A 15,393-nucleotide genomic window follows, 5' to 3' on the forward strand; every position below is an offset into this window, starting at 1 on the left:
GGGCTGAAATGCAGGGCTCTAGCTCTGATCTAGCACACAGAAAACGATTTGACTGAAAATTTATCAGAAGATATGAAAGAAAGATAGTGGTCATCGGCGCAATTTGGAAAAAGAGGCGGCTTTTCTGCATTATGTATGGATTTTTTCCTTCTTTCTTTTTTTTTACTCTTTGTACAGCAGTTATTGTTCATTCTAAATTAATTTTTAAATGTAGAATGTGTTACATAAATACATGAAATGTAGAACATATAAAAAAGTGCTCGTGGCTCCTCTGCCAGTGGGTGCCCCCCCACGCATAAAAGTGAAACTCCGCCTATGTGCTGTTACTCCTTTCGAGCCGAAGTTCACAAAATTGGGTGTTATTTATGGGGAGTAGAATTATTTATTTATTTCAATGAATGTAATCGATTAGATATCATAATATTTAGGCTATAATATTATAAATCAGGTTGGTTTGTATTGCTGACGTAATATGTAAATGATATGCGTGCGGCCCGCGAGACTTGCACTTGGACCATAGTGCGGCCTGGTGGAAAAAAAAGGTTGAGAACCACTGCTTTAGACATATTTTTAAACTACAATCATCCAGCCTAAATGTTTCGTCACCCAGTGTATTTGTGTTTTACAAGTTATAATGTTGTCGATTCATATTTATATTGTGAGGAAGATACTTAAACTCTGAATTTAATTTATTTTAACTAAAAAAGACAAGTAGACAGTCAGTAATAAAATAAGAATAGATTAATGACAAGCAATGGCACAAACAAATACAATAAAAAGATACAACTAAAATTAACTGTGCTTTAAGTTTTTCAGGTAGGTTTAACAGTAATATTCAGGTACAGAAATACCACAGAAACAGAATAATCTATTTAACTTTAAAATAACACTGGTTAGTCTTCAATGTATAAATAAACATTAATGACAGACAGCAGCAGGTTTATTTAGGTTGCTTGTCCTCTTTAAGACCTCATGTACGGATCAAACTGTTACACAAGTTTTGTTTCTCAACTGTTTACATTAACTTAATAGCCTGTATACCGACAATGTTTAGTATAAATCGACTGTTTACATGAATACTCATCAAGACGGGCACTTTAACATATTTTTGTATGTATTTGGCTGTTTATGTGTAATAAGGCGCACGCTTTCAGATGCGTCTCTATGTGCGTGCGCTTTGGGTGTGAGGCGGCTCACAGAAAGGGTCTCACAGTCACAGAGCGCACAAGTACTGAATTGAGCACTTGAATGTTTAAAATTGTAAGACTCAAAAGCCCGTGCAAATGATACATTCCGTCATCTGTCGCGAGCGTCTTTCACATTGAAATATTTGCGGGAATTTCTTTACAAGCGCGGAAACTGCGGGAATCAGTAGAATTATGCACAATCCCGCGCCAAATTTCAAGCCCTGTATGGGTAAGCTGTATTTTCTTTTCTTGTCTTACGGCTGCTGTTTTGGTGTGCAAGTGGCGTGCTAATGCTAGTTTATGTCTTGTTTGTAGAAGGACTTTTTTTTGTATAGCATCTGTCTTCATTCCTTCATTGTTGGAGGTCGATGCTAATGGTATAACTGGAACATGAGAGCTCTACAATCGGAGGTCAGTGGTATCAAGGCCTGATTTCATCGTTGTGGTGTTTGGACTTGGATTTCCTGATTCACTGCATCACATCACTCCATGGACATTTCTTCAACTAGTCTTCATCTCAACGAACGGTACAACTCTAAGCTACATATCTTTGGGATTTTTCTATGGACAACATGGACAATGGACAGCTAAAGTTTTTCTTTTCCAACTTCATTGCCAAACAACAGTGACAATATTGCATTCACGTGAGTTTTTGGACGTTATATATTTGTAATTCCAATTTCCTGCTGGGTTTTTTTTCCATGTAAATATATATACTTGTGTTGTTTCTCAAACCCTAAAGAAAAGAAAAGATAAAGCATATCTGTTTGTGATTTGAGGTTTATTCTTGAATTGTGAAATTCTAATGCAAGTTTGGTCGGTGGGTCCTTCCCTCAAATTTATCTTGTAGCTTGCCTCACTAGGTAATTTCTCAGGGAGACTGTTACAGTTTGTTCAACTCGCAAACAAAGGTTTTAGACGTTCAAACAATGACAGCAGAACGGAAAGCAAATTTGTGCATGCGTGATGAAAACTGCACAAGGAAATCAAAGCTTTACTCGCACTGCAAAGGGGTTTGAAATCAGTTGCTTAAATTTTGTAATTAAAACAGCTTTAAGCTATTTTTTTGTTTGTTTTGTTAATCGTAAATGATTTAAATGAAATATTTAGTGTATAGACCTATATATTCCTTTTTATTTCTATAGTTTCATTGTTTTCTCCATTCAGAAACAGATGTGGTTTTATACCAATATTTTATACCATTTTATTACATAACAGTAAAATAACGCTTACATTATCCTAAAAATATAAGAAATAAAAGAATCCATATAGCCCTACAGCAGCTTTATGTTTGTTTATGCTTTTTCATCTGCAGAAATCATAAAATAAAACATATTTTTTAATGGTTATAGGCTATAACGATGCATTAATCAATTACAGTCTGAGCTGAACAAGGAAACTCTTGCTAAGTGTGATTTTTTTCATCTTCTCTGAGTTCATGCAAAATTATCTGAACTAAATGAACATGTTTTAACAGGTTTCCAGCTTTTAAAATGACCATTAAAATCACCAAAAAAATACCCTCCAAAAATGGCACAGGCTCAGTCCAGCGTTTTAGTATAGCAATAATAACAACCACTTCAGTACAGCATGTTGCATGACTGCCCCCTACTGATCATGTCTTTCCTGTGCTAGAGCATTCCCTGTGGTGACCACCGTGATCCTCTCTATCTGACCGCGCATTCTCAATGGCCACATCTGTATATACATCATGGAAATGTGATTACAAACACTAGTGGAAAAAAATGACTGTCCTCACGACAATTTCCTAAGTAGTAGATCAATTACAAAAGACTTCTTCTCAATGCACATAGCGAGGTTTTCTCCTTCTCGTTTAACATCATGAGCATTTCCTCCGATTCTCAATCCTCCTCTCCATATGGTTTGTGGTTTTGTGTTTGGACAGCCCAGCATAGTATACTAGATTATTTTTGGTGATTCTGATTACTCGACATGAACACATGGGTGTCCACCTGTTCCTCAGGTCCTGAGGACATTCCCTCAGGATGATTCTCTGTGTGTTCAAGTGCAGGTAAAACCATGCAACAGCAGGGTTAAGCCACACAGAACATGTTCTTAACTACACTCAGATGGACACTGCTGAAGGAAATAAAACATGCAGCTCAATCAGAGAGTTCAGACGATCAACATCTGCTCTGATGGATTCAGTGAAGGATTCATCATAATGATTCAAACGTAACTTAAGCATAATCTGGACCGTATGCAGCACTAGTTGTTGAATCAGAGTGAACAGGAGGAATACAGTGCTTCTGGAATGAATCTTTTGAGCCTTAAATTCTTAAAAATAAATCTATACATCTATAAAACTATTTTTAAGACTCTGACAGGTTTAATACAATACATTTCCTGCAATGGTCACTTGTGCAAATAAAGAGAGCAGCACAGAGACCATACGAGGGAGTCAGTGGTGTGTTTCACATACCTTCTCCAAATCCTCTGCATTGGCCTGATAAATCTTGGCCAAGTATTTCCTGAACTTCAGGAGGAAGCTGGTGCACTTGCCCTGAGTTTCCTCAAGCCCGTTCCCTGCCTCCTCTGACAGCCTCTGATAAATCTGCCGATCAACACATGAGTCACGTCAAAAGCTGTCAGACGCAGCGCTAGCTCCTTCAGACGGAGCTGCTGATGAGCTGAAGCTGAGTCAGTGTGACTGTGCCGTTACCTTCGCCAGATGCCAGTTAGACGAGATGCTGTTGAGCTGCTCCAGCTTTTCGATGGCCTCCTCAGTGTTGCCCTCGATGTCAAGGAGTGTGGCGAAGCTTATGACTGCATCTTCCTCATACACTCGCACCTGAGAGGGCTAACGTCCAAAAGACCATTAGAGAGGACATGATAACAGAAAACAAAGAGACTGCAGCAGGAAGCCACGCACATCATCCCAGCAGCCAAAGCACTGAAGTAACGGAGATACCTGTATGTCTCTGCTCTGAAAGTGCATGAACATGGGCTGCAGGGGTTCAGGGATGCTGCGTTTGTGTCGGACCTTCTCCAGCAGGGGGAGCACAACCCTCCAGTAGTGCACACTGCGGCTAGCATACTCCTTCTGATCGTAGTAAGAGTTCACCCGCTCAGTCTGACAAACACACACACACACACACACTTACTGCTGGCCTTCTGCGGCTCTGATGAAGGCACATTTAACACTTCTTAAGACCAAGTAAAGGAAATGAAAGGAATAAACTAAAGGAAATAGTGCGCACTGCGGCTAGCATACTCCTTCTGATCGTAGTAAGAGTTCACCCGCTCAGTCTGACAAACACACACACACACACACACTTACTGCTGGCCTTCTGCGGCTCTGATGAAGGCACATTTAACACTTCTTAAGACCAAGTAAAGGAAATGAAAGGAATAAACTAAAGGAAACACAATACATCAATATGTTTGCTAAATGTAAATCTATAGAGAAACACAATGAGAGCTATGAAAAGTGCATTAAAGTGCAAAAATACTTCCAGCAATCTTCATTAATTTTGAAAAAAAAAAAAGCTTAAGGTTTAAATAGCTCTGCTCCCAAAAACTAGAATATGGAAATTAAATTGCATCTGATCACAGCAGCAAAATAAAATAAAAAAATCCTCTGTATTTGTCTTGTTTTCCAGTGCAAATGTCTAAAAAAATGTCTATTAAATCATGATGAAAGAAAATAACATTAAAAGTGCAGTATGTAAGATCGACAGCTAGTGGTTGAAATGGGTACTGCAGTCCAAATTCAAAATAATGGAGAGAGCCGTTTCTCACGCTTCCTCCTACTCAGACTCAACGCTCACGCATTGAGGACACACGACGAGCCTTGCACTGTAATTTGATGAATTTATTTACTGTGTTTTAATGTTAACTTACATAGTGCACCTTTAAAAGAGAAGTCTAGTTTTCCGGAAAATTTGTTCAAAATGAAGTGAGTTTATGATTATAATAATCAACTTAATTCAAAGGCAAAACATGTTCTCATTCCCCATTGACAGATATTTGTTCTTATAACGGCTGCGCGATAAATCGCATGTGATAGTCATGCACATCTCGTCAGTAAAGCCGGTTCTGTGATTAGTAGTAAATGCCGCTCCATCTGAAAGCACGTGCTGGAGATTTACTACTAATCATAGAACCGGCTTTACTGACGAGATGCGCATGACTATCACATGCGATTTATCGTGCAGCCCTAGTTCTTGTTTTAATCAACTCACTTAGTTCTGTTCAATTTCTCAAGACTTCAATTTACATGTCCAGTAAGTGTATCTTGAGTTAAGGATGTTTAGATATTTGTATTGGAAAGCAAGACAAAACTACTAATAAAGGAGTGCATGCAAACTTAATTTGTGGAGGGCGAATAAAGACTTTTTTAAAGAAAGAGAAACTGTTACCAGGACTCTAAAATGTGGCCAAAACTAATGAAGTCAAAAACGATGAACCATTTTGTGACAAAAACGTGTGAAAGCAATGAAGATTTGTCCAGCTGATTTCGTCAGCAGACTGCATGAGCTGCGATGGATGTAAGAAATGAAGTGTATGACATCAGGTGATGAGGTGCAGGTGGTCAGGACGTACCGCGTCAGTCAGATGTTTAGCCCAGTGTATGAGCAGCGCCGGCTGCAGGCCGTGTTTCTCTCCTGCGCGCAGCGTGCCCAGACCATGCTGAACGAGCAGACGCAGTTTAGCAGACGTCCCGGGCCTGAGACACACACACACACACTGCAGTAAGGAACACATGACGTCACACACACACACACACACAACACACACACACACGAGGAGTCACTCACTGCGCTCTCTTGTGAATCAGGCTGTAGACAGCATCCCACCACTCTCTCTGTCCGTCAGACGACAGCAGCTTCATGATGTGCAGCGGCAGACAGCGCGGCTCGTGCGGCTGAGCGCAGGCCATCTTTCCTCGCTCCTGCAGCTGCGCCTGACTGCAGAACACCACGCCGCACACGAACACCTGCAACACACATATGACAGAGATCTACATCACAGCCTAGACCAGTGTGTCCTTTGTGTCCTCGTGCAGTCAGATGGGACACACAGGTCGAGATACTTCACCTGCTTGGACTTGCTCAGCTGGGCTTTAAAAGACACTCAAAACTGCGCTGACACTCTCAGAGGAGAACAAAATGAATTAAATTTAGCAGCTAAATAATGACACTCACGTCTTCTGCAGAGCTGCTTTACAGCAGAATTTGAATGTCTCCTGTTTGATTACGCTTGCAACACTGATTATTTTCCTGCTTCTCTGTAAAGCTGCTTTGAAAAAATCTGTATCATATAAAGTAGGGCTGTGCAATTACTCTAAATACGGTTTCGATTTCAGCCTCCAACGATTATGAAAATACAAATATCGAGATAAAATGATTCCGCCCCCTTTCCAGCGGTGCTCTTTCGCTCCTCCATAAAAGCCCAATTTCACGTGCAAATCAGTAAAGTGTATTGTACAATGTAACGTGACTTTTGCAAAATGGGATGTGCTTGATTTATTAAAGTGTTTAAGATTTATTAATGTTTTTAAAAGCGCCAAAGAGAACTTGCGCCGTTCCTCAGGAGGCTTTCTGTGCATGCGCTCAGAGACGGAACACAGACATGTAAAGTCAACTTTTAGTGCCTAATCACTGATCTGTCTAAATACGGATAGAAGTCTGTCTAATAATCAGATAGAACGGTTCTTTTTTGTACATTTGATTCATAATTTCTGATAGCTGCTATCTGAAAACTTTAGACTTGCATTAAAAAACTCTTAAAGCACAGTTGGTTTCATTTCTATCTTTTTTATTCTATTGTATTTGTCCTTTTTTTTTATTACTGACAGTTTAATCTTCAATAATTGTTTGTTTTTTACTATTATTAGTTACCCTAGTATTCTGCTGTGGTATTGAGACTTGTGTAATGGTCCCTAAAATGTAGATGTCATAGAATATATATTTGATATATCACTTTAAATAATCTTTAATTTATCCTTAAACAAATCACTCATATAAAGTTTTGGTCATATGGCCCACTCAAAATCAGGTTAAATAATCGTGATTATGATTTTTGGCATAATCAAGCAGCCCTAGTATAAAGCGCTACTGAAACACACGTGACTTGACGACAGAAATTAAGCTAGTTCTCGATAACGGATCAGCAGATTGTTGAAGTTCCCTGACAATCCTGCATGTTAGTTGGAGCCTTACTGGATTACACACCTGTAGATATTAAAGGGACAGTTCAGCCAGAAATGAAAGCTTGCTGTTAATTCACTCATCCTCAAGCCATCCAAGATGCAGGCGACTGTTTTTCTTCAGTAGAACTGTAAAGAAGATGTTTAGCTGAAACTGTGCTCCTTGGTGATTCATAAAATGCAAGTCAATGGCACTTTGAGAGTCAAAACAGGCATTTATAGGCAACTCAAAATGAATAACCGTGGCTCTTGATAATATATTGAAATCCTATGAAACAAAACTAAAGTAACAGTTCCTAATGGCCTATGTAAAAAGGTGAGATGATTAAGATTAGTTTATTCACTTAATATGCTTTAGAAGTATTTTTTAACACTTTCATAATATAATTGCATACACATGATGTCACTGCACGACTACAATTATCTTTTTTTTTTTTAAGTTATATTTATGGGCTTTTTTCTGCCTTTAATGGACAGGACAGTAGAGAGCAGACAGGAAAATACTGGGCAGAGACGGGAACCAAACTGGGGTCACTGGGAGCACAGATGCACTGTATATCGGCGCATTAACCACGAGGCTATCGGCGCCGACGTGACTAAGGTTATTTGAACCATTTCATTGAATTAAGCTGTCTGATAGAACTAGTGTTGTGTACCGAACTCGGTACTTTTAAGGGCACCAACCGAATTGAGTCGGTACTACCGAGTACCGATTCACGTGAAATCAATCGGTGCCAAATTTCGGTACCTGAGAACGCATCTGGGCGCATAAGCTACAGAGAAAGAGAGACCCTGTGACGTGAGGTCACCCCTGCAACTCGTTCAAACAACACACAGGGCAAGCCGAAATGTTCGGACAATAAATCAAAAGTAGCCACTGCCACTTAATTCGAATCGCGATATGAACTAGTGTCTGTGAATATTAAAATGCAAAAATATGGTTTAAATATGAATCCTGCATGTTCTGCTTGCCTCTGTATGTATGTATGGCGGAAACGCGGTTTTGTTTACTATGCAAATACTGAAGCACGCGTGACGCTCGCTGTGATTTCCGGCCTCTGCGTCTCACTATATGACGGCATGAACAAACACTTAATCTCCAGAGCTGCTGTGAGAGTCACTTCATGAGAATTTCACCGTTTCATTTGAGAAAACTAGCTTCATCATACTGTATACACACAGAAACTTCATGGCAACCTGTCAAAATAACAGTACGGTTTAACATGTAACAGAAATATATTACTCTTGTATTACTTTTGAACAGTATCATGTACATCTTTAAATATTCCATTGTCTATCAAATTTAAAGAAAACAATTAAATTATAAAAATAATATTCACACAATTTTTCTTCCATGTATTAATGTCAACAGTAAACCTCAGTTTGTTTGCCAAAAAATAAAAGGGTTTAATTTTCATTTGATTTAAAATAAATGTTTAATGCCTTCACTTGATTTCAGAAAAATTAAAACAAGAATTTCTGAAAGAAAAAAAAAAAGTTTGTAGGGCCCTTTTGTTCAAAATGTTGAAATTGAGACTTTTGGATTTTTTTCACGGAAATAAATGTTTTTGTAATTACACAGAGTAAAGTACCGAAATTCAGGTACCGATACCGGTACCGGTTCAAATGTTAACGGTACCCAACCCTAGATAGAACCTGTGTGAAAAAAGAACTGTATTTCCCCGTCTGCCTGAGGCTACAGACCGATCGTTTCGCTTCATAAGACCCTTAATATACCATCAGGAGTCATGATATATTGATTGTGCTGCCTGATGTGCTTTTTTAATTCTCAAAATCAGGCAGCCACTGCATTTTTAATGAATCACCAAGGAGCACAGTTTCAGCTAAAAACTTCTTTACGGTTCTACTGAACAAAAACAGTCGCCTGCATCTTGGATGGGGTTGCAAAGGGGCGGAAACTTTCCAGTATATTTCCGGAAACTTTCCATGGGAACTTCGTCTGGGGAATTTTGGAAATATTCCAAGTTTGAAATTTACCAGGAATTTATGGGAATTTTGGGGAATTTATAGGAATTCACTGAAACTTTGGGGAAATTTATAAAACTATCATATGCAAACATAAATATAAACATTTTGTTTGATCATAGGCTCATATGCATGCAAACTAATACAAATTTTAAAAATGACATTTTTGGATTTTGGGGGGAAATCGGTGATGCTTTTTTAGGATTTATTGATGAATGAAAACTTGTGAACAGTGTTTATTCAAAATAGAAATCTTTTCTAACAATATAAGTCTTTACTATTACTTTATTAATTTAACACATCCTTGTTGAATAAAAGTATTAATTCATTTCAAAAAAAGAGAAAAGATACTGACCTCAAACTTTTGAATGGTAGTGTATTGTTAAAAAAGTATTTCTATTTTAAATAAACGCTGTTCTTTTTTTAACTCTTTATTCATTAAAGAATCCTGAAAAAAAAGAATCGCAGGTAATAAAAAAAAAAAATTAAACGGCACAACTGTTTCCAAAACTGACTATAAATCAGCATATTAGAATGATTTCTGAAGAATCACGTGACACTGAAGACTGGAGTAATGATGTTCAAAATTCAGCTTTGCATCACAGAAAAACATTATATTTTAAAGTGTATAAAAACCCGAAAACCATTATTTTAAATAGTAATACCAGTAATACTGCGCAATATTACCGTTTTGTTCTGTATTTTTGATCAAATAAATGAAGGCTTGATGAGCAAAAGATATGCAATGTTTAAAACATTAAAATAGTAATGTTTCCAAACTTTTGACCAGTACTGTACTCCTGTATGATAACAGAAAGCTGGCTAGCAGAAAGAGCATCACAGCTTGAGCTAGTTTATACCTCATAAACTGTCAATGAAATCGTCATTTTTAGACTTCTGTTTTATTATTATCTCATATAAATGTTTGTTCCAGTCTATGGTTTGTTCAGTCAGTGTATTTGTTTTTACAATGGTATAGCCTAATTTAGTTGCACAGTATGTTACACAGCACAAGGAAGTTTTAAACGATTTTTTGTAATATTCATGTAATTTACATGAACACTTACCAAGATGGACATTTTGATATTGTGTGTGCAGGATTTAAGAAATGATCTGTGCATGTTATGTAGGAACGCACAGTGCATGTAGGGGGTGTGGCCTCACTAGCCCTAGGGGTAGACATTAAACTCAAATTGCATTAAATCATGTTGTTTTAACCTAATATATATATACAACTTAATGCGGCAAGATTTTTTTCTCAACTACATTTAAGTCCCCAGTTGCTGCAATTTTGCAAATGTCCAGTTTATTCCCATTAATTCCCGTTAATTCCCATGGAAAGTTTCCAGTCTGGAAAATTCCCGTAATTTTGCAACCTTAATCTTAGATGGCCTGAGGATGAGAAAATTAACAGCAAATGTTCATTGTTGGCTGAACTATCCCTTTACATGACTGTATTAATTACAAGGCCCTGTCACCATTTGCGAATAAAGCAACGTTTCCATCCAACGAGTCAAACAGAACAAAATCGTCACTTCCTGATGAACTGGCACTAAATATCTCTAAGAAAACTAGGAGAAGCCACTGAATATAATAATTTTCATTTGTAATAAATGACTTGCGCTACAGAGCGAGCAGACGTAACACAATAAATGCGGTCATTGCTTTCAGAGCTGGATGCTGCTGTTTGGGAACGCAGTCATGTAAGACAGTAATTATACAGAAATACTTTGATGACAGACTTTCCTCAGGCATTTCAGAACGACCAAAACTTAGATGCTGTGAACGAGATCGGTCCGCTGCTAGTCAAGTTATCCCGTCTCATAGCGCAAAGTCACGTGACTTTTTCAATGCGCATGGTGGAATTTATTTGGTAAATGTGTTTCCATCGTAGTTTATGCACATTTTTTCTTATCGGATTAAAAGTTTATCCTACTCAGTTGTGCACATAAGTTTTTTATGTGCATTTTTAGAATTTATGCACATCTTGGCGTTTCCATCCAGCGTTTTTATGCGATAATCCAAAATGCGCATAAAAATAGGTGGATGGAAACATAGCTACTGGCGTCAGAGCCTGCTCCTGTTTCACACAGACCAACATCTTCCTCTGTGGAAGAAACTAAAGCAGTGAACACACCTCCAGGTCCAGCAGGCAGATGGATTCCGGCGCGTTGGTGTCCAGTTTGGAGGTCTCGAGTGTGAGGCGAGGGAAGAGCTGCTTCAGCCAATCCTGCAGACTCACGCTTTGACCCATGAGCGCCCACTGCAGACCGAGCCACGCTAGCTGCTGCAGATCACCCGCGTGCAGCAGCACCGCTCCTGTGACACACACACCCCGCATCAGCATCTACAGCAGACCCAACACACAGACACACGCGCACACACGCGCACACACACACACACACACACACACACACACACCAGAGAGTCTGACGCGCGCGCACACACACGCGCACACACACGCGCACACACACGCGCACACACAGAGACACACACACAGAGACACGCACACAGAGACAGGCACACAGGCACACACAGACACTGCATCAACATCTACTACAGACCCAGCACACACTCACTGGCGCTCCTGTCTGACACTCACCGCTGTCACACTTGGCCAGATCCACGGCTTTGGGCACATGTACGCTGAGGACGTGGATGTCATCGCTGCAGATGAAGGAGTTCTGCTCCTGCGTCTGTGCGCCGAACAGTTGGTCAAACAGACAGCCCGTGCCACTCCGGTTCCCGAAGGCCTCCACCACGTCCTTCAGCAGCTGCTCCACGTCCCGGCTCAGGTTCAGCAGCATGTGACCCGCCTGACTCTGACGATCACAGGCCAGCAGCTCCAGAGGCTCATGGGACACCTGCTCGCTCTTGAAGCTCCTGGCTTTGGGTCTCGGAGCCTGCGAGAGAAGCAGATGAGATGCTGTAAGGTGGAGGATCACACATCACGAGCGCGTGAGGAAGAGGAAGCGGAGTACCTGATAGGATACGAGATAACAGAGAGCGGCCAGATCCAGCACAGCCCTCCACTGCTGCGCCCCTTCCTGTGCCCTCTTCAGCAGCAGCGTCCCAGAGTACAGGTACAGGTGCGCCCTCATCTCCGTGAACACCTCCGCCAGCTCGTCCGCCGTGTTTGTGGCTGTGTTCTTCAGAGCCTGCATCGCACAGTCAAAACTGCACCGCAACAAAGACAGCAACGACAACACTAACTGATTATTGATTGAAAACTGATTATTGCTGTGACCGATTCATAATAAAAGGGTCATGAACTGCCTTTGTTTTTTATTTTGTACTGTTCTCTGAGGTCCACTTATAATGTTATCAAGATTTTTACATCAAAAACAGCATCATTTAGAAGTAATAAGATATTTTCTTTGCTGTTGTTAACCCCCCTCATCAGAACGCTCTGTTTGAATAGCTGTGGAGGATTGTAGACCCATGATTGGCTAATAGTTGTGTGTGTTTGACAGCCTGCATCTTTCACAGATGGACGCTGATGTGATTTAGGTCAAAAGTGCATAAATAACTCCATCCACATCAAACGATCTGTTTACCAGACAAAGCAATAGTGATCACGTAATGAAAACAGGTACTCACACTTGTGTTGTGTCAGATCCAATATAGTCGCACAGCATCGTCTTTTAGCTTCAATCTTTCTGCATCGAATTGTGCCTTGTTTGTAAACGAATCGGCAGTAAAATGAAGAGAACAAAAAGGACCGAGTTCTTACTGACACGGTCTGGAACTTCATTAAAAATCAACTTCATTCACTCTAGGGCTGCAGCTATCGATTATTTTAGTAATCGAGTATTCTGCCGATTATTCCATCGATTAATTGCGTAATCGGATTAGTAAATTTTTTTTATTAAAGAGCAATACTAAATATACAAGAGATAATAAGATAGGTCTCTTAATATAAACAACTAATTTGTTTTCTTTTTAGAAAAATTAATTTTTTTTTACTGCTGAAATTGCATACAATAATAACCATTAAAAAAACTAAACCCATTTAATGCATTTAATTGCCAAATTACATTCAAAATACAAATAACGGAGTGCTGTAAAATCGGTGGGCGGGGCTAAACAGGTAGTGCTGTAGAATCTGTGGGCGGGGCTAAACAGGCAGTGCTGTAGAATCTGTGGGCGGGGCTAAACAGGTGGTGCTGTAGAATCTGTGGCGGTGGGCGGGGCTAAACAGTGATTGCTGCAGAATCGGTGGCGGTGGGCGGGGCTAAACAGGGAGTGCTGTAGAATCGGTGGGCGGGGCTAAACAGGCAGTGCTGTAGAATCGGTGGCGGTGGGCGGGGCTAAACCGGTAGTGCTGTAGAAGCAGTGGGCGGGGCTAAACATGGAGTGCTGTAGAATCAGTGGCGGTGGGCGGGGCTAAACCGGTAGTGCTGTAGAATCGGTGGGCAGGGCTAAACAAGGAGTGTTGTAGAATCGGTGGGCGGGGCTAAACAAGGAGTGCTGTAGAATCAGTGGGCGGGTCTAAACAGGCAGTGCAGTAGAATCGGTGGGCGGGGCTTAGCAGGCAGTGAGGTAGAAGCAGGTGTTGATCATCTGCGGAGGCAGTGCTTATCCACACTGTTACATGATCATAGAGTAAAACATTCCACAAGCTGTCGTTTTGGCAGACTGGCTTCAATATAAGCCGTTTTTAGACTAACGAGAAAGTTTTGAGTTCTGAAACTTACAAGATGTTTTATAGCACAATGACCTCTTATATGTCAAAAGATCAAGAGACATTTGGTTTCTCAGTTCATGACCCCTTTAATGTGTGTTCATATTCATATCAGTCTTTCAGTCAATGACTTCAGTCCTCCCGAACTACTTTAGCCGAAACACATTCAGTAGCTGAAGTTTCAGCGTGTGATTCATTTCCATGTAGAGTGACTGTAATTGTGGCGTGCTAATGGTCCGTGATGTGTGTGTGTGTTATGTGGCATACCTCCAGAGCGCAGCGGTGCTCTCCTCACAGCCCTTCAGCGCCAGCGTCAGTCTCACACGGCTGCAATGCGCCAGCAGCAGCTCTTTGTTAAACTTGCGTGACGCCTGTACGTTCGACGACACGCTCGGCTGGCAGAGGAACTCCTGAAATACAGCAGAGTGAAGCGCTACGGATTACGCAGTACAGGAACACAGATCAGAAGAGACTCAGATTATCAGGAACATTACTTCCCATGAGCCACTGAAACCTTTTATGATAAACAAGCATGGAAACATTCAGAACGCAAAACAACCTTCTCACTCCAAGAGCATTTACTGAAAAACAAGTCATGATGTCAGAAACCCAAAAAACAACGCTCAAATTTACATTACACGTGTCAAGGAAAGAGATTCAGTCCATTCATTCAGTGAGGAACTCTCAATGACGTTTGCTCTTGTATGTCAAGCAAACACATCTGAGCTCTTCCATATTTGATGAGCTCTACATGTGCATGTTGATCAACGTTTATATGTACATTTACATTTAGTCATTTAGCAGACGCTTTTATCCAAAGCGACTTACAAATGAGGAGAATGGAAGCAATCAAAATCAACAAAAGAGCAATGATATACAAGTGCTCAAGTCTCAGTTAGCTTAAAAGGTTAGTTCACCCAAAAATGAAAATTAGGCTGTGTTTTACTCACACCCGAGGCATCCTAGGTGTATATGACTTTCTTCTTTCAGACGAATCCAGTCGGAGTTTTATTAAAAATTGTCTTTGATCTTTCAAGCTCTATCATTGCAGTTGGCGGGTGTTGCAGTGCTTCAGTCCAAAAGAAGTTAAATAAAAAGCGCCCATCCATAAAAAAATTGTTTAACACGGCTCCTTTCAGACGAATCCAGACGGAGTTTTATTAAAAATTGTCTTTGATCTTTCAAGCTCTATCATTGCAGTTGGCGGGTGTTGCAGTGCTTCAGTCCAAAAGAAGTTAAATAAAAAGCGCCCATCCATAAAAAAATTGTTTAACACGGCTCCGGGGGGTGAACAAAGGCCTCCTGTAGCGAATCTATGTGTTTTTGTAAGAAAAATATTCATATTCAAAACGTAATAATCACTT

The 15,393-nt window shown here is 40.2% G+C and overlaps 1 protein-coding gene across 1 annotated transcript in view; it reads right to left on the minus strand.

Moving 5' to 3' along the window:
- LOC107670647 (E3 SUMO-protein ligase RanBP2-like) overlaps positions 1-15,393 on the minus strand; it is a 71,455-nt gene that overhangs the window by 33,558 nt on the left and 22,504 nt on the right. Inside the window, exons 6-14 of the mRNA XM_016463325.1 lie at positions 14,297-14,439; positions 12,327-12,522; positions 11,948-12,248; positions 11,483-11,664; positions 5,969-6,147; positions 5,754-5,877; positions 4,120-4,281; positions 3,871-4,008; positions 3,631-3,762 (exon numbers count right to left, since the gene is read on the minus strand). Coding sequence (XP_016318811.1) covers positions 3,631-3,762; positions 3,871-4,008; positions 4,120-4,281; positions 5,754-5,877; positions 5,969-6,147; positions 11,483-11,664; positions 11,948-12,248; positions 12,327-12,522; positions 14,297-14,439 — 1,557 coding nt within the window. The remainder of the gene's footprint in view (positions 1-3,630; positions 3,763-3,870; positions 4,009-4,119; positions 4,282-5,753; positions 5,878-5,968; positions 6,148-11,482; positions 11,665-11,947; positions 12,249-12,326; positions 12,523-14,296; positions 14,440-15,393) is intronic.

This window comes from Sinocyclocheilus anshuiensis, unplaced genomic scaffold (genome assembly GCF_001515605.1).
Source record: "Sinocyclocheilus anshuiensis isolate Anshui unplaced genomic scaffold, SAMN03320099.WGS_v1.1 scaffold1282, whole genome shotgun sequence".
Classification (NCBI taxonomy): Eukaryota; Metazoa; Chordata; class Actinopteri; order Cypriniformes; family Cyprinidae; genus Sinocyclocheilus; species Sinocyclocheilus anshuiensis.